At 46.3% G+C, this 19672-nt stretch overlaps 1 protein-coding gene across 3 annotated transcripts in view; it reads left to right on the top strand.

Moving 5' to 3' along the window:
* Positions 1 to 19672, top strand: part of ITGAE (integrin subunit alpha E) — a 343943-nt gene that overhangs the window by 6137 nt on the left and 318134 nt on the right. For all 3 annotated transcript variants that reach the window (XM_063955833.1, XM_063955834.1, XM_063955832.1), the window contains exon 3: positions 15214 to 15338. In XM_063955833.1, coding sequence (XP_063811903.1) covers positions 15214 to 15338 — 125 coding nt within the window. The remainder of the gene's footprint in view (positions 1 to 15213; positions 15339 to 19672) is intronic.

Here is a 19672-nt window from a genome sequence, read left to right as displayed (position 1 = left end):
ATGTAAAACAGGAGCGCCTTAGGCGCATGCAATAAAATATAGGGGCGTGGCTTCATGGGGAAGGGGTGTGGCCACAAAATAATACCAATTCATATAACGGTGCACAGTTGTCTCCATTACTCAAATTACGCCGCACAGTAGCACCACTACACCAGGTAGAGCCCCTTTTACACATTACGGTGGACAGATTCCCCTTTTTACACATTACGGCAGACAGCGTCCCCTTTTTACTAGAGATGTGCAGCTGGCACTTTTCGTGTTTTGTGTTTTGGTTCTAATTCCATTTTCATGTTTTGGTTATGGCTTGGTTTTGCCAAAACCACCCTTTCGTGTTTTGGTTTTGGTTTTGGATCTGGATGATTTAAAAACAAACAAACATAAAAACAGCTAAAATCACAGAATTTGGGGGTAATTTTGCTCCTACGGTATTATTAACCTCATAGTGCACCGGCGCATGCCAGACTGCCGAAGGCCATAGCAGGGATACGATCGCCTCTGCCTGATTGACAGGCAGAGGCGATCGCTGGGCGGGAGGGGGTGGAACGGCAGCATTTGGCCACCGTTTCGTGGGTTTGGTCCGGCCATTGCAGGCGTGGCCGGACCAAACGGGGGGCGGGCCGCAGCAGCTGCGTGACGTCACGCTAAAGCTGCGCTGGCTGGGAGCTACTCTTGAAGTGCAAAGGCATCGCTGCTGTGCGATGCCATTGCACTTCAGCGAGGGGGGGATGGACTGACATGCGGGGCGGGCTAGCCCTGTGCTGGGCGTCCCCCCGCATGTCAGGGAAGAAGATCGTAGCTGTGCTAAATTTAGCACAGCTACGATCAACTCAGAATGACCCCCCCCTAGTCCCCAAACAGCACATGATGGAATTGTCCTTCGGCCCTCCCATTCAACCTTATGTTGTATAAACAGGACATGCACACTTTAACAAACCAATCATTTCAGCGACAGGGTCTCCCACATGACTGTGGCTGGAATGACTGGTTGGTTTGGCCCCCACCAAAAAAAGAAGTAATCAATCTCTCCTTGCACAAACTGGCTCTACAGAGGAAAGATGTCGACCTCATCCTCCGATTCCTCACCCCTTTCACTGTGTACATCCTCCTCCTCCTCGCAGAGTATTAATTCGTCCCCACTGGAATCCACCATCACAGGTCCCTGTGTACTTTCTGGAGGCAATTGCTGGTAAATGTCTTCCCGGAGGAATTTATAATTCATTTTGATGAACATCATCTTCTCCACATTTTGTGGAAGTAACCTCCTATGCCGATCGCTGACAAGGTTACCAGCTGCACGAAACACTCTTTCGGAGTACACACTGGAGGGGGGGGGGGGCAACTTAGGTAAAATAAAGCCAGTTTGTGCAAGGGCATCAAAATTGCCTCTTTTTCCTGCCAGTATTCTTTCAATGGTGACAGAATCATATGCAGTGACAGTTGACATGTCAGTAATCGTTGGCAGGTCCTTCAGTCCGGACCAGATGTCAGCACTTGCTCCTGACTGCCCTGTATCACCGCCAGCAGGTGGGCTAGGAAATCTTATCCTTTTCCTTGCAGCCCCAGTGGTGGGAGAAATTGAAGGAGGAGCTGTTGACGGGTCACGTTCCGCTTGAGTTGACAATTTACTCACCAGCAAGTCTTTGCACCTCTGCAGACTTGTGTCTGCCGGAAAGAAAGATACAACATAGGCATTAAACCTAAGATCGAGCACGGTGGCCAAAATGTAGTGCTCTGATTTCAACAGACTGACCACCCTTGAATCCTGGCAAAGCAAATGAAGGGCTCCATCCACAAGTCCCACATAATTTGCGGAATCGCTCCGTCTTAGCTCCTCCTTCAATTTCTCCAGCTGCTTCTGCAAAAGCCTGATGAGGGGAATGACCTGACTCAAGCTGGCAGTGTCTGAACTGACTTCACATGTGGCAAGTTCGAAGGGTTGGAGAATTTTGCACAAGACAGAAATCATTCTCCACTGCGCTTGAGTCAGGTGCATTACCCCTCTTTTGCCTATATCAGTGATGGCTAACCTTGACACTCCAGCTGTTGTTGAACTACATATCCTAGCATGCCCTGCTACAGTTTTGTTATTTGGCCATGCTAAAACTGATACAGGGCATGCTGGGATGTGTAGTTCAACAACAGCTGGAGTGTCAAGGCTAGCCATCACTGGCTTATATTGTAGGTGGATGTATAGGATTTAATGGCCTTTTGCTGCTCCTCCATCCTCTGAAGCATATAGAGTGTTGAATTCCACCTCTTTACCACCTCTTGCTTCAGTTGATGGCAGGGCAGGTTCAGGAGTGTTTGCTGTTGCTCTAGTCTTCAGCACGCGGTGGCAGAATGTCAAAAGTGGGCCGCAATTTTTCGGGCCACCGACAGCATCTCCTGTACATCCCTGTCATTTAAAAAAAAAAATCTGCACCCCCAAATTAATTGTATGTGCAAATAATGGGACGTGCTGGAATTTGCCCAGATTGAATGCACGCACAATATTGGTGGCGTTGTCCAATATCACAAACCCATTCTGCGATGATGTCCCTCATTTTCCGTAAGAGGTTGTCAGCTGTGTGCCTCTTAACAAAAGCTGTGATACATAGCGTAGCCTGCCTAGGAATGAGTTGGCATTTTGTAGGACACTGGTGACTCTTTTTCTGACGTCTTTGTACATTCTCGGTATCGCCTGCCTAGTGAAGTGGAACCTAGATGGGATTTGGTACCGGGGACACAATACCTCCATCAATTGTCTAAATCCCACTGCACTAATGGTGGATACCAGATGCACATCTAAAACCAACATAAGTGTCAAGGCTTCAGTTATCTGCTTTGCAACAGGATGACTGCTGTCATCTTTCATCTTCCTCACAAAATACTGTTGGACAGTCAGTTGCTTATTTGAAGTAGTACAAGTGGTCTTCCGACTTCCCCTCTGGGATCGACTGGGATCGACTCCCAGCAGCAACAACAGCAGCGACAGCAACAGCAGGCGTAACACTCAAGGATCCTCCGGAGGAATCCTGGTTATGAGAGAACTCCTCAGTCTTGACAGTGACATATTCTACAGGACTACTGATGTTCCTGGCTGAGGAGGAAGTTGACGTTGAGAGAGTTGGTGGTGTGGCTTGCAGGAGCTTGAGTACAGGAGGAAGAAGGGATTTAGGTGTCAGTGGACTGCTTACGCTCTTACCCAAAGTTTCACAACTTGACACTGACTTATGATGAATGCGCTGCAGGTGACGTATAAGGGAGGTTGTTCCTAGATGGTTAACATCCTTACCCCTACTTATTACAGATTGACAGAGGCAACACACGGCTTGACACTGTTGTCCACATTTGTGGAGAAATAATTCCACAACGAAGAGGTGGCTTTTTTGGTAGTTTGCCCAGGCATCACAATGGGCTTCTTCATCCCACGGACAACAGGTGTCTCCCCCGGTGCCTGACTTAAACAAACCACATCACCATCAGAATCATCATCATCAAGTTCCTCCTCAGCGCCAGCAACACCCATATCCTCATCCTGGTGTACTTCAACAGTGACATCTTCAATTTCAATATCAGGAACTGGACAGTGGGTGCTCCTTCCAGCACTTGCAGGGGACGTGAAAATGGTGGGAGGAGCCACCTCTTCCCGTCCAGTGTTGGGAAGGTCAGGCATCGCAACCGCCGACACACTTGGACTCTCCTTGGGGATTTGTGATACCATCTCAGAACGCACAGTTCTTTTCTGTGCTTTTTCCAGCTTAACTCTTTTAATTTTTCTAGTGGGAGGATGAGGGCTTCCATCGTCATGTGAAGCTGAACCACTAGTCATGAACATAGGCCAGGGCCTCAGCCGTTCCTTGCCACTTCGTGTCGTAAATGGCATATTGGCAAGTTTACATTTCTTCTCAGACCACTTAAATTTCTTTTTTTGGGTGTTTTTACTGAACTTTGGCTTGTTTGATTTTACATGCCCTCTGCTATCACATTGGGCATCGGCCTTGGCAGACGACGATGGCATTTCATTGTCTATGTCATGGCTAGTGGCAGCAGCTTCAGCACTAGGAGAAAGTGGTTCTTCTTGATCTTTCCCTATTTTCTCCTCCAAATTTTTGTTCTCCATTATGTTTCTGGAGTTATACAACACAATATGCGGCACAGGAATGACTGATGGCTGATGCACAGGACACTACCACTGGTCTGATGCAGCACAACACAGCAACACTGTGAGGGACTTGTTATTATTATTATTATTATTATTATTATTATTATAATACTGTAGCAGTGGACATATAGCAGCAGCGTATACCACTGTGACTGCCTGGTCACTGGAATGACTGATGGCCAGGACACTACCACTGGTCTGATGCAGCACAACACAGCAACACTCACAATGTGAGGGACTTCTTGTTGTTGTTATTATTATTATTATTATTATTATTATTATAATAATAAAACTTTAGCAGTGGACATATAGCAGCAGCGTATACCACTGTGACTGCTTGGTCACTGGAATGATTGATGGCCAGGACACTACCACTGGTCTGATGCAGCACAACACAGCAACACTGTAAGGGACTTATTATACAGCAGCACTGTGTTACGATCATGATGCTCAGGACAGGGGAGATCTTATGTAGTGAGTCCTGAGCACCAAGACGGAATGCTGGGATTGGGAAATGGGAAGGAAATAGCCCCTAGCACCCTACCTCCGTTGTCTTACCCGTGTTATCAATTCACGCCTGAACGACTATGGTTTCTTGGGCCCATGGCAGCCGCGTTTGAAGGGCGGATTAGGTCTGCCCAACTCCGATGCCCCCTCAGGTCTTAACGAGAGACAAGGCGTGAACTGAGACAGGGTAATAACAAGGGGACCTCTAACTGAAACAACCACGCTAGGGGCTATAAACTACCTAAAAACTAAACGTATGTGCGGCACGCCGCCAAAGGAAAATAACTACAAAGAAACCACTGTCCACTTCCCCACACGGCACCGCCGAGTTCCGGGGAGGACAGTGAAAGCGTAAACCTCCGCAAATGCACCAATTCACAGTGAAGTAAACACTAAGCGGCATAGGCCGCAACACGCAGCAGAAGCCACTACTCACGAAACCGGACGAGAACCCCAGATGACAGAGACAGGTTCGCAAGGACTAGAAGGATTCCCAGGACCGGCTTCGGACCTCCAAATTACAAGAGGGCAGGGAGCAAGATCCACCAAACACGGCTGACAGGAACAGAGTACTGCAAGACAGGAACAGCATACAAGAAGCTATCACCGGCGGGGCTGCAGTGTGCTGGCTCACATAAAAAGGCCCTGCTGGCCAATAACAGGAGGGCCAGCAGGACCAGCCCCTAGACCCTAATTACTAGTTGCCGTGCAGCTGCCCTGCTGCACGAGCAACCTAATTAACTATTCTTAGCAACGGGGAACGCGGTCCACCTGTGGCATCCCCGTTGCTATGCACCCGGCGGCCCTGCACGCACGGCGTCCTGCGTTGCCAGGGACCCGGCGGCTATCATGCGCACGGCGTCCTGGCGTTGCTAGGCGCCGTGCGGGGGACAGGGAAGGAGAGAGGCGCGACGGCCGTGACCGCTGCTCAGTCAGGGCACGGCCAAAGACCGCCGCGCCTAACAGTACCCCCCCCCTTGAGGAGGGGTTAAAGAACCCCTAGAGCCAGGTTTCTGAGGAAACTCCTGAAAGAATATCCTCTTAAGCTTAGGAGCATGTAAATCCTTATCCAACACCCAAGATCTTTCTTCAGGGCCATAACCTTTCCAGTGGACCAAAAAATAGAGCCGACCCCGAGAAAGCTTAGAATCTAAAACCTTCTCCACCAAGAACTCTTGTTGCCCCTGAACATCCACCGGAGATCTACCCTGGGAAGTCCTCCGAGGAAATCTCCTGGAAGAAAAATACTGTTTCAAAAGAGAACAGTGAAAAGTATTGCCAATTTTGAGAGATCTCGGCAAGCGTAGCTGAAAAGCAACTGGGTTGACCTTCTTAATGATAAGGAATGGTCCAATAAATTTGGGTCCCAATCTAGCCGAGGGTTGTCGGAGCTTGATGTTGCAAGTTGACAACCATACCTTATCTCCCACCTTAAAAGTGCAAGGACGCCGGAGCCTATCAGAAAATTTCTTTTCTCGGAAGGCAGCTTTTCTCAAGGCAAGGTGCACCTTTCTCCAAATTGTTCTGAGATGGGAGGTTAAGGTCAATGAGGAGACTGGAGAATGAGGAAAAAAAGAGTTGGCTCTAGGATGAAAGCCAAAGACCGAAAAGAATGGGGACTCCTTGGTGGAAGAATGACAAGAGTTATTATAAGCAAATTCGGCTAAAGGAAGAAATTCAGACCAATCATTCTGGAGTTTGGCCGAATACAACCGTAAATACTGTTTTAATGACTGGTTAACTCGTTCGGTTTGTCCGTTAGATTGTGGATGGTACCCAGATGTTAAAGAGAGTTTCAGAGGGTAATCGGGGAAGAGCAATGAAATGAGCCATCTTACTAAAACGATCTACTACCACCCAAATGACTCGAAATCCGGCTGAAAGAGGAAGGTCCACCACGAAATCCATGGATATATGTGACCATGGCCTGAGAGGAACGGCTAAAGGTACGAGTTGCCCGATCGGCAATGAACGAGGAACCTTATGCCGTGCACAAACCTGACAGGAATGGACAAATTCCCTTACATCTTTAGAAAGACTAGGCCACCACACTGAGCGAGAGACTAACTCCAAGGTCTTAGTGATACCTGGATGACCAGAAACTTTGTTGTCATGAAACTCAGCTAAAACAGTGCCTCTCAGAAATTCAGGGACAAAGAGACGATCAGCAGGAGTAAGTTTAGGAGCCTGCTGTTGAAGCTGGACTGAGTAAATAAATCCTGTGTGAAGCCTGCCCGGATGACAGATGATGGAACTATGGGGGTAGTAACAGGATGGTTATTGTGAACCGGAAGAAAACAACGTGACAGGGCATCAGCTTTAGTATTTTTGGAACCGGGCCTGAAGGTGATAATAAACCTGAAACGAGTAAAAAACAATGCCCAACGTGCCTGCCGAGCATTAAGCCGTTTAGCTGACTCAATATACTGCAGGTTCTTATGGTCAGTAAACACTGTAATGGTATGCCTAGCTCCCTCCAGCCAATGCCTCCACTCCTCGGAAGCCCATTTAACTGCCAGCAATTCTCGATTACCAACATCATAGTTGGATTCTGCGGAGGAGAATTTCCTGGACATGAATACACAAGGGTGTAATTCCTGAGACTCCGGATCTCCCTGAGATAGGATAGCCCCCACTCCAAACTCTGAGGCATCTACCTCGACTATAAAGGAGAGCTCCGGGTTAGGGTGCCTGAGAATAGGAGCCGAGACAAAGGCCTGCTTTAAGGCCCGAAAGGCAGACTCGGCTGCAGGCGACCAATTGGAAGGGTCCGCTCCTTTTTTAGTCAATGCTACTATAGGAGCGACCAAATCAGAAAAGGTATGAATGAACCGCCTATAATAGTTTGCAAACCCTAAAAAGCGCTGAATTGCTTTTAAATTTGTGGGTTGCACCCAATTAAGGATGGCCTGGAGTTTTTTCGGTTCCATGAAAAATCCCTGGGGAGAAATAATATACCCCAAGAAGGACACTTCCGTGATGTGAAAATCACATTTCTCTAGTTTTGCGTATAAATGATTCTCCCGTAGTTTTTGAAGAAGCAGACGCACATGGGTAATATGTTGTTCCATAGACTCAGAATAAATCAAAATGTCGTCTAAATAAACGACAACGAACTTTCCAAGAAAGTCACGAAGAACATCATTGATGAGGTCTTGAAATACCGCAGGAGCATTTGACAGCCCAAAGGGCATCACCAGGTATTCATAATGACCCGACTGTGTGCTGAAAGCCGTCTTCCACTCATCCCCAGATCTTATTCGGATGAGATTGTAAGCTCCTCTAAGATCGATTTTTGAGAAGATAACGGCAGAGCGTAACTGATCAAAAAGTACTGAAATCAAAGGCAAAGGGTAGGTGTTTTTAACAGAAATTTTATTCAGAGCCCGAAAATCAATACATGGTCTGAGCGACCCATCTTTTTTCTCAACAAAAAAGAATCCTGCACTCAAAGGAGATTTCGAGGGCCTAATGAAGCCTTTTTTCAGGCTTTCCTGGATATAATTATCCATAGCCGTGGTTTCTGGCCCGGAGAGGGCAAATAATCTCCCCTTAGGTAAAGTGGTCCCGGGAACTAAATCTATAGCGCAGTCATAGGACCGATGGGGAGGCAGAACGTCCGCATTACCCTTGGAGAAAACATCAGCAAAATCCTGATATTCCAAAGGAATAAGTTCTGGGGTAACTGCCGCAATCCGGACTGGATGGGAAATACACTCCTTAACACAAAAAGGACCCCATTGGGAAATCTCCCCAGACCGCCAATCTATGGTGGGATTATGAAAGGCAAGCCAGGGGTGACCCAAAACTACTGGAACTGCTGGACAATGTGTAAGGTAAAATTCTATTTCTTCTGAATGTAGGGCCCCCACTGTCAGCAATACTGGAGGTGTGCGGTGAGTAATAACCCCATTGGAAAGCGGACCCCCATCCAAGCCGTGCATGGTGATACGTCTATCTAAGGGTATCTGTGGAACGCCTAAAGCCTTAACCCAAGCTAAATCCATAAAATTTCCTGCAGCTCCACTGTCGACGAAGGCCGACACCAACGAACTGAGGCTGCCAAAGGAAATCTTTACCGAAACTAAAAGAGAATTATTAGAGGAGATTAACTGCAGACCCAAGTGAACCCCCTCACAATTCACTTGGTCAGAGCGTTTCCTGTCGTGTTCAGGCAGTTACGTGCGATATGTCCCTTACCACCACAATACAAACAAAGACCAGAACTTAACCTTCTGGTTCTTTCCTCTGGGGACAGCCGGGAGAGACCCATTTGCATGAGCTCCTCGACGTCCTCAGGAAAAGTATATACACATGGATTAGGCCTAAAAGTTGTTCCTCTTTCAGCCCTCTGCTCTCGGAGACGACGATCAATTTTAATAGCGAGCTCCATGAGTTTGTCTAGAGTCTCAGGAGCGGGGTACTGAAGGAGACTGTCTTTAATAACTTCCGACAAACCGAGGCGAAACTGACTGCGCAGGGCCGGGTCATTCCAGCCACAGTCGTTCGACCAACGGCGAAATTCGGTACAATACACCTCTGCTGGATTTTTGCCTTGCTTAAGGGCACGCAGGTGACTCTCAGCTGATGCTTCTCTATCTGGGTCATCATATAAGAGGCCTAAGGATTTAAAAAAGGCGTCTACTGATAACAAAGCAGCATCATCCGCTCTTAGCCCAAACGCCCAGGTCTGTGGATCACCCTGAAGTAGAGACATCACAATCCCGACCCGCTGAGACTCAGTACCAGAGGAACGGGGCCTTAAACGAAAATAAAGCTTACAAGCTTCCTTAAAATTAAAAAAATCCTTTCGGTTACCCAAAAAACGGTCAGGTAAATGCATCTTTGGTTCTGGAAACATACTCGGGGAGGCTCGCAAAAGATCTTCCTGCGATCTCACCCGAAGAGTAAGGTCCTGAACCATCTGAGTTAATTCCTGTATTTGGTTAACCAAAAGCTGACTGGGGTTTGGCCCTAAACCTGCCGGATTCATGAGGCCGAATTTCTAGGCCCACCAATACAACAGAAAAAATTAAACCCCCTTTTTTTTTATGTGGGCCGGTGATAATGTTACGATCCTGATGCTCAGGACAGGGGAGATCTTATGTAGTGAGTCCTGAGCACCAAGACGGAATGCTGGGATTGGGAAATGGGAAGGAAATAGCCCCCAGCACCCTACCTCCGTTGTCTTACCCGTGTTATCAATTCACGCCTGAACGACTATGGTTTCTTGGGCCCATGGCAGCCGCGTTTGAAGGGCGGATTAGGTCTGCCCAACTCCGATGCCCCTTCAGGTCTTAAAGAGAGACAAGGCGTGAACTGAGACAGGGTAATAACAAGGGGACCTCTAACTGAAACAACCACGCTAGGGGCTGTAAACTACCTAAAAACTAAACGTATGTGCGGCACGCCGCCAAAGGAAAAGAACTACAAAGAAACCACTGTCCACTCCCCCACACGGCACCGCCGAGTTCCGGGGAGGACAGTGAATGCGGTCCACCTGTGGCGTCCCCGTTGCTATGCACCCGGCGGCCCTGCACGCACGGCGTCCTGCATTGCCAGGGACCCGGCGGCTATCGTGCGCACGGCTTCCTGGCGTTGCTAGGCGCCATGCGGGGGACAGGGAAGGAGAGAGGCGCGGCGGCCGTGACCGCTGCTCAGTCAGGGCACGGCCGAAGACCGCCGCGCCTAACACACTGGACATATGGCAGCAGAGGACACCACCACTGTGAATGGTCACTGGACTGACTGATGCACAGGACACTAGCACTGGTCAGATGCAGGACAACACAGATAATTATACAGCAGCACTGGGCATATGGCAGCAGATGACACCACCACTGTGAATGGTCACTAGACTGACTGATGCCCAGGACACTACCACTGGTCTGATGCAGGTCAACACAGCAACACTGTAAGGGACTTACTATACAGCAGCACTGGACATATGGCAGCAAAGGCCACCACCACTGTGACTGATGCAGCACAACACACCACCACTGAACTGATGCAGCACAACACAGCACCACTGGACAGCACTGGACATATGGCAGCAGAGGACACCACCACTGTGACTGATGCAGCACAACACACCACCACTGAACTGATGCAGCACAACACAGCACCACTGGACAGCACTGGACATATGGCAGCAGAGGACACCACCACTGTGACTGATGCAGCACAACACACCACCACTGAACTGATGCAGCACAACACAGCACCACTGGACAGCACTGGACATATGGCAGCAGAGGACACCACCACTGTGACTGATGCAGCACAACACACCACCACTGAACTGATGCAGCACAACACAGCACCAATGGACAGCACTGAACATATGGCAGCAGAGGACACCACCACTGTGACTGGACAGATTCAGCACAAGCCACGGACACTGAGAACACTGAGAGAATGGAGACACATCCTCTCTGTACACTCTCCAATGCCGGAGTGAAAATGGCGGGGACGTGCGGCTCCATATAAGAAATCCAAATCCCGTGAGAATCCGACAGCGGGATGATGATGTTTTGCCTCGTTCTTGTTTCCGCGTCAGGCGGGAAAACCTGAGCCTGGCTCGTAACCGGACACAAATGGTGAAGTTCGGTAGGGTTCGGTCCAATGAGAACAGAACCCGCTCATCTCTACTTTATACAGTCAAAACCCTGGCACAAACGTCAGTATGACAGGAAAGGCTCTGCTTCACCCCACCTCACGTCACTGCGGTATATATGCCCCCCCCCCCCCCTCGGCTTACTAGTCTTGAGTCCCAGCAGATCTTCATTCAGGATACTGGTGCCGGCATTTCGGTCCATGTCAGGATTCTGACGCTGGTATTCTTGCTGTCATGACACTGAATGCCAGGATCCTGACTGGATCCCCAGTTAGCAGTGCTGGTGAAACACTAAGTGCGCTTGTAGCTATCTCCTATAACTTGTATAGCATATTTTGATGCTATTGTATGGATCAAGGATTACAGTCACAGTGCATATACGTGCCTACTTTCCTGGTACATATGTATAACTCATTATTTTTTGGGACTCTAAAAAGTGTAGGTCATACTTCCAGGTCTCTCCCACTACCTAGTGAAGTGGTATGATGATACAATTCTCCTAGACAAGAAGTGTTCAGTCCTGTCTCCACAGTAATCATCAGCATCTTCACTAAGAGAATTCTCCTAGAGGGGAACATTTTAGAGTTGGCAAGTATGACAGTATATAATACACATAATAGTGATCCCCAGGATTGGACAGTATGGATGGTGTAGTGGTTAGCATTAATACTTCACATGGGTTTGATTCCAAACATGGGCCTAACTGTGTGGAGTTTGTATATTCTCCTTAGAAACATAGAATTTGACGGCAGATAAGAACCACTTGGCCCATCCAGTCTACCCCTCTTTTTTTATCCTTTTGGGCAATCTCAACCCTTTTTGAACCTTAATTCTTTGTAAAGGTATTCATATGCTTATCCCAAGCATGTTTAAATTGCTCAACAGTCTTAGCCTCTACCACCTCTGATGGGAGGCTATTCCACTTATCCACTACCCTTTCTGTGAAGTAATTTTTCCTTATATTTCCCCTGAACCTCCCCCCCTCCAGTCTCAGTGTATGTCCTCAAGTTCTAATACTTCTCTTCCTTTGTACTTAGTGGGTTTCCTCTGGGTGCTCTGATTTCTTTACACACTCCAAAAATATACTGGTTGGTTAATTGGATCCCAACAAAATGAACCCTATTGTGAATGTGTGTGCATGTACATGTGATAGGGAATATAGACTGTAAACTTCACTGGAGCAGGGACTGATGTAAATGGCCAAATATTCTCTGTAAAGCGCTGCAGAATATGTGTGCTCTATATAAGTAACTGATAATAAATAAAAGAAATCCCCAAAAGCACTGGTCTTTGATCATTGCAGATTTTTATTTATTTATTTATTTATTTATTTGGGGGGGGGGGGGGTACAGGGGTGTTTCCCATTTCATCCTGGGCTTCACTAGAAGAGGCCCTGTCAACCAATGATTTATTTACAGACAAATACTGTAATCCCAGGAATTTATAAAAAGTTAAACAGCAAGCAAAGCCAATGTTTATAATAACGAAATAACAAAAAAATAAACATACTGTACAATATCAAATATACTACATTAAAACTAAAATAGGTCCAATTAAACTGCAATAAAGTATTACAGATCCTAGTTCTCCTTTGTAAAACAAGAAATAGTAAGACTGCTGATCATAGTTTACACATCTATGTAGAGGGAATCCATTTGGTCTACAGCCCACATTTGATAACATAACACCAGTCACCAGAAACATGAGGTGTGACAGAAATCATAGACCTCTGATAAAATATGCAGATAAAAGTTATTCTGCTGTTATTCAGTGCCCCCAAAGCCAGTGAGGTGAGGTTTCAGTGTAAATGATGTTGGACAAACTTCAATTCTTGAAAGATGTCATTATCAACCACTGAATGAAGTATTAGATAGAAAGTTACACTGTCCACCCATGAAGACTGCATCTGGTAACATACTGTATGCGATAGATACAGAGGTGGATTTAGACCTCATGGGGCCCAAAGCAAAATACCGGTTTAAGGCCCCTTAAACAATCCATAGCACTGTATGTTCATTCCCTTACACTATTTGTTGTTTTTCCTCCTTATATTTTATTACAGTGTATTACTTTCCCTCTTCACTAATTGCACCATGTCCCCTCACCTCTAATTTCTATTATTTCACCACTCAGTTACTGCACTTTAGATCAGTGCTCCCCTCACTGAATGTAGTAGGTCCCCATACCCAATTATTACACCCTCAATAAGTGACCGCGTTGTATATGAGTGATCGAGGCTTACAACACTGCAGGACTGGAGACACAGGCATGTGCTGGAGACTGCATCCAACAGCTGTCTTATCACTGACAACCTGCTAGAGTATTCAGCCAGCCCAGTGCTCTGACATATTTGACGGAGGTCATGGTCCACCGGTAATGCCCTCCATACATTCTAAGTGGCAGGTCCCCCGGGACCCTCAGGGCCCTCTGAGACCCACAGGGCCCTAAGCAGCTGCTTTAGTTGCCTTGTGGTAAATCCTCCTCTGGACGGATGGATAGATAGATAGATAGATAGATACAGATGGAGCCATGCTAGTCGCCGAGAGCGTCCCCATCCGCCTGGGCACGCGCGCCCGTGACGGATACGCGCCACGTTCACTTGAATGGAGAGCGTCTCCGTCCGCGCGCCCGGACAGAGACACTCGGAATGGGAGCGTCTCTGTGTACTCCCGGTGTGACTAGGCGGATGGATCGCCTAGTCACGACAGGAGTGCCCGTTTGCGATGGAGCCGCCTCAGATGAGCGCTGATCCATCTATAGATAGATAGATAAATAGATAGATAGATGTTCTTTTAAACAATATCTATAGAAACAGTGATAAGTGATACCATTGATTCTAATCAGTTAGGTACGTATGAGGTAATTGCTTCAGTATTCATTTGGAAAACTTGTGTATTATAAAGATAAGGTGTCCCTACCAGCAATTAGTACATATTAGATTTTTGTATTCTGCATAAAAGCACTAATTCATTTCAAGGGTGGTGATACATCTTGGTATATGTGTCTAAATTAGCAACAAAATGTGCACCGATGTATCTAGTGTACTTTATACAGGGTTGGACTGGCCCACAGGGGTACAGGGGAAACCCCCGGTGGGCCCCACTGCCTGGGAAAGGGTCCCCCCCCCCCCCCACTCCTTCCACTAAGGATCTGGTTCCAGATTGTGCAATTGAATTATTACACTGCACGGGACTGTGGTGTCTTCTCTATAGTGCATTGCTGTTATTAATCTGGTACATTACCATGCATAGACTAGCAGTGTTTATTATATATATTTATCAAGGGGTCCAGACCATGCACTAATGGTTAGCCAAGCCTCTAAGCATGGGCCCTACTACTGAATTTCCGTGGTGGGCCCTCCATGCCCCAGTCCGACACTGCCTTTATTGAGTCACAATGCTCAGGTACTGTCTTCAGCACAGATTTGGCTGATTGGTTCACTAGAACCACACTCTGGTACCTGTGAGACCTGCTCCACAGCTCATATTCATGTTCTTATGCACGTATGTTGTGGTTCATAGATCATTTGTAACTGACTGCCATGCATGTATAATCCATTTGTCTGATATAATATATGTATAGTACCTGAGCATTGTGACTCAATAAAGGGTACTACAGATACATTGGTGCACATTTTTTGCTAATTTAGACACATATACCAAGATGTTATGTGAGCACTGGTATCACCACCCTTGAAATTACTTAGCAGTGCACATATCCAAGTCTGGACAACTCGTAGACACCAGCTGCTCCCGAATCAGGAGACAATAACACACTGTTGCGCTCATAACCCCACCCGCTTCTCAATAAAAGCACTAATTGTTATAATCACTTCTAATACCGATATATAACTTACAGTAAGGATTTGGTGTATTTCCTAGGTTTCATATATTGAACCTGTACAGTATATACATTGCTATTGCATGTTCTTTTCTTTTCATTACAGAGTTTACGTTATCTCCCCTCTAAAGGATACTGAGAACAGGGAATTTGAGGGGATTTTTAAATGTGAGCTTAAACAAGGAGAAATACATTTACAATGCACAATGGACAATCTTGGACTGGCAGCAGGTATGGTACTGAATATTATTTTCAAAGGCGTTTAAAAGTACAGGTTGAGTATCCCATATCCAAATATTCCGAAATACGGACTTTTTTGAGTGAGAATGAGATAGTGAAACCTTTGTTTTCTGATGGCTCAATGTACACAAACTTTGTTTAATACACAAAGTTATTAAAAATTTTGTATTAAATTACCTTCAGGCTGTGTGTATAAGGTGTATATGAAACATAAATGAATTGTGTGAATGTACACACACTTTGTTTAATGCACAAAATTATTAAAAATATTGGCTAAAATGACCTTCAGGCTGTGTGTATAAGGTGTATATGAAACATAAATGCATTCTGTGCTTAGACTTGGGTCCCATCGCCATGATATCTCATTATGGTATGCAATTATTCCAAAATACGGAAAAATCCGATATCCAAAATACTTCTGGTCCCAAGCATTTTGGATAAGGGATACTCAACCTGTATCATTATTTTGTTTTTGTGTATAATGTACACATGCTACAAAATATAATTTTATTAAAAGAGAAATACATGTTTGTATGTTTATCACACAGGCATTGGAATTGTTAGTGGTTTTCTTATCTACAGTGTGTGGTGAGAATGCCGTATCAGACAGAAATGAAAGGATAATGTGTAACTTTTTGCTTACAGTAGCGATACAAGATGTGTTACTGTTGCAATTTATCATAAATGACCTGAGTTACAGTACGATGTGCTGCGTAAAATCCACCTCTCCAAAATATGGACATGATGCTTTCCACACAAGAGTAATGCTAAGGGGGCAGCTCATTCTCATCTTACAATACCAATTCCATGCCCAGATCTGAGAGGTCACTTAGGGCCTGATAGTGAGTCAGACGACTCTCTTTGGGGTACATTTACTAACAATCGTGTTTGCCTGAGATGGCATTCTCAGGCATATTTAGCCTCTTTTTTCAAACTCAGAGATTTACTAAAGACAAACACAGGAATAAATTACTATATGAACTTCAAAACCTGGCTAATTCTGTAAATAGAGGTCAATATACCATCAAACCAATTCGGAAGTACTTTCAGTAGTAAAGAATACAACACAGAAATTTACTAAGAATCTTGTTTTTAAACACAGAGCAAACTCAGACCTAAAGGCACTTAGCAAATAGATGTCCACCTGATTAGTGTGTTTTGAGAAGCCTGCACATATCAGTGTGATCAGTTTGGTCAGTGTGACCTATGTGATTAGTGTGGTCAGTGTGACCTGTGTGATCAGTTTGGTGTGTGATTAGTGTGGTCAGTGTGACCTGTGTGATCAGTGTGGTCAGTGTGACCTGTGTGATCAGTTTGGTCAGTGTGGTCAGTGTGACCTGTGTGGTCAGTGTGACCTGTGTTATCAGTGTGGTCAGTGTGACCTGTGTGATCAGTGTGGTCAGTGTGACCTGTGTGATCAGTGTGGTCAGTGTGACCTGTGTGATCAGTGTGACCTATGTGATTAGTGTGGTCAGTGTGACCAGTGTGATCAGTGTGACCTGTGTGATCATTGTTGTCAGTGTGACCTGTGTGATCAGTGTGACCTGTGTGATCAGTGTGGTCAGTGTGACCTGTGTGATCTGTGTTATCTGTGTGATCAGTGTGACCTGTGTGGTCAGTGTGACCTGTGTGATCAGTGTGGTCAGTGTGACCTGTGTGATCAGTTTGGTCAGTGTGGTCAGTGTGACCTGTGTGATCAGTGTGACCTGTGTTATCAGTGTGGTCAGTGTGACCTGTGTGATCATTGTGGTCAGTGTGACCTGTGTGATCATTGTTGTCAGTGTGACCTGTGTGATCAGCAGGGCCAGATTAACAATGGGGCGGATGGAGCTCCAGCTCCAGGCCTCCACATATAAATAGGCCCATCATCATGGCAGCATGATCACTAGCCATCTGCTGGTCACATGGTCAGTCATAAATCATAACAATTAAGATTGCATTTCTATTTTTCTCAAAAAATTATGCATTTTTAAAAATATTTTTACATATTTAGGGAGATATTGGAGCTGATAGTGTAGGGTTGTACACGCCCACATGGCTCTGGCCACACCCATATAGCACTAATCACACCTCCCCCATTTCTCACAATAGGCCCTTGAATATTTTCAGCTCCAGGCCCAAGTGGCCCTTAATCCGGCCCTGGTGATCAGTGTGGTCAGTGTGACCTGTGTGATCTGTGTTATCTGTGTGATCAGTGTGATCCGTGCAGTGCTTCTGTGTGTAAATGTAAAGTAATAGTAATAGTTAATAGTAATAGTAAAAGTAATAGTTGGAAATCAGAATAAAAATGTGTGGGCTTCCCCCCAACAAGCATAACCAGCCCCAGGCCAGTCCTGATTAAAAAAATACAGGGACAAAATGCATAGGGGTCTCCAGTATTTTAACAACTAGCACTGGACTCTTAAAGCTGACTCTGGTTCTAAAAATCCAGGAAAAAAAACATGTAGGGGTCCCCTGTATTTTTAGAAACAGCACTGTGCGCCACTAGCAGGAAGGTGGGGCGGGGGAGGGGGGAGGTGGTAATGCCACAACCAGTGGACACACTTCGACGGGGTCACCCTGGCCAAAGCATTAACCCCTCCAACTAGTCATCAGCCCAGGCATTCCTTGGGAAGTGGGGGGCCCCCACTCTAAAGTGTACACCACTGCTGGGCGGTGGGTGCGAGGTTGATAGCATTCAGTAATAGATAGATTTAAAGTAATATTGCAAGCCTTCCCTGCATGCCGGAACTTGTAGCACCACAATACAGGGAACCCATATGAATTTTTACCGCATATTTTTTTAACCCTGTTGGCTCGAAGAGCCCTGGGCTGTTTATGCTTGTGTGTGTGTGTGTGTGGGGGGGGGGGCAGGCACACTGATCTGATCTGTGCAGGCTTCTCAGAACACGCTGCTCACAGGCAGGACTATACAACTCGGGCACAAATACGATTGAATGCTCACACTATTACACACGACTAAACATAGCATATGTACACCATCGGAAAAAACTATTCCGTCAAACAGGATTCTTAGTAAATGTAATCTTGAAAAACTCACAAATCCCTGCAATGCCAATCATGTTTAAAATTGGGCTAAACACGTTTGTTAGTAAATTTACACCTTAGGACAGACACAGCATTTTTTAGGTATATCCATCCTATTCTGATTCAGAAGGAACTTGGCCAGATCTGTCTTTCCATTAAACAGGACATTTCGGGGCAAGGACTGGGCGGTAACAATGCAATTGCATGTAACCACCAGGACATATGGGAGAGTTCTGTAAGTGTTGTGGGCACGGATAAAGAAGTGATAAGCGCAAAGTGTTAACGCACCAGCCAGTCAGCTCCTGTCATTTTTAAAATCCGTAATGATTGGCTGGTGCGATATCACTTTGCACTCATCACTGCTTTATCACTTCTTTATCCCTTCTCCAGGTGTATACATCTGCCCCCATAGTGTGTGTGTGTGTGTGTGTGTGTGTGTGTGTGTGTGTGTGTGTGTGTGTGTGTGTGTGTGTGTCGAGGGTGGGGGTGCAGGTTAAGTCTTGTATATTAGCTTTTTAGTACCTTTTCTGTGTGTTGTAAAATGTGTGCTGGCTGTCTGTCCCTGGGGATCAGAAGCATCACTGTGGGCCGTATTTAATAGGAGTCGGAAACTGCCATCTTATCGGAAAGACGGCAGTTTCCAACTGATTGAGGTCGGAACGGGTTCCGACCTATTCCATGTTGGGCCTTTTCTTCAGACAAGTTGGGAAACTCTACATGTCGGAAGAGTGTCAGAATACACACGGATCGCCGCCAAGCTGCGTGTATTGTCGGAAGCTGGGCCAAACCCGACAGGTTTTAGCCAAATTTCCGATAATGTCAATCCGACTTTAAAAAAAGTCGGATTGACACTGTCAGGACCGGGCCAAACCTGTCAGGTTTGGCCCGGCATTGAAGACAGTGCTATCGGGTCCTTTCCGTCGGAAAGGACCCGACAGCTATTGAATACAGCCCTTTGTGTATAATCCGTCCCTAGATGTAACTAGCCAATGTGTAATTAGCCAATGGGAGTCTAGGGAGCTGGTTGAGGAAGGAGAAGCTGAGAGCTGTGTCCCAGCCGGGGCAGTGGTGGCTGTGATACACACAGCGATGCTCCTGATCCCAGGGACAGACAGCACACATTTTATGACACACAGCAAAGGTGCCATAAAGCTTATATTCAAGACTTAACCTGACCCATCAATCCCCCTCCCCCCCCCCCCCCCCCCATCTTCCCCACCCGGCACTATATAATATGTGGTTTGAGCTGCAGCCCACATGCAGTAGGAGCCATTGCTGACTGCTGTATTTATTCACAA

This window comes from Pseudophryne corroboree, chromosome 2 (genome assembly GCF_028390025.1).
Source record: "Pseudophryne corroboree isolate aPseCor3 chromosome 2, aPseCor3.hap2, whole genome shotgun sequence".
NCBI classification, from domain to species: Eukaryota; Metazoa; Chordata; class Amphibia; order Anura; family Myobatrachidae; genus Pseudophryne; species Pseudophryne corroboree.
Note: the sequence above shows the minus strand (reverse complement) of the source record. Positions and strands in the feature narration are given on the sequence as shown.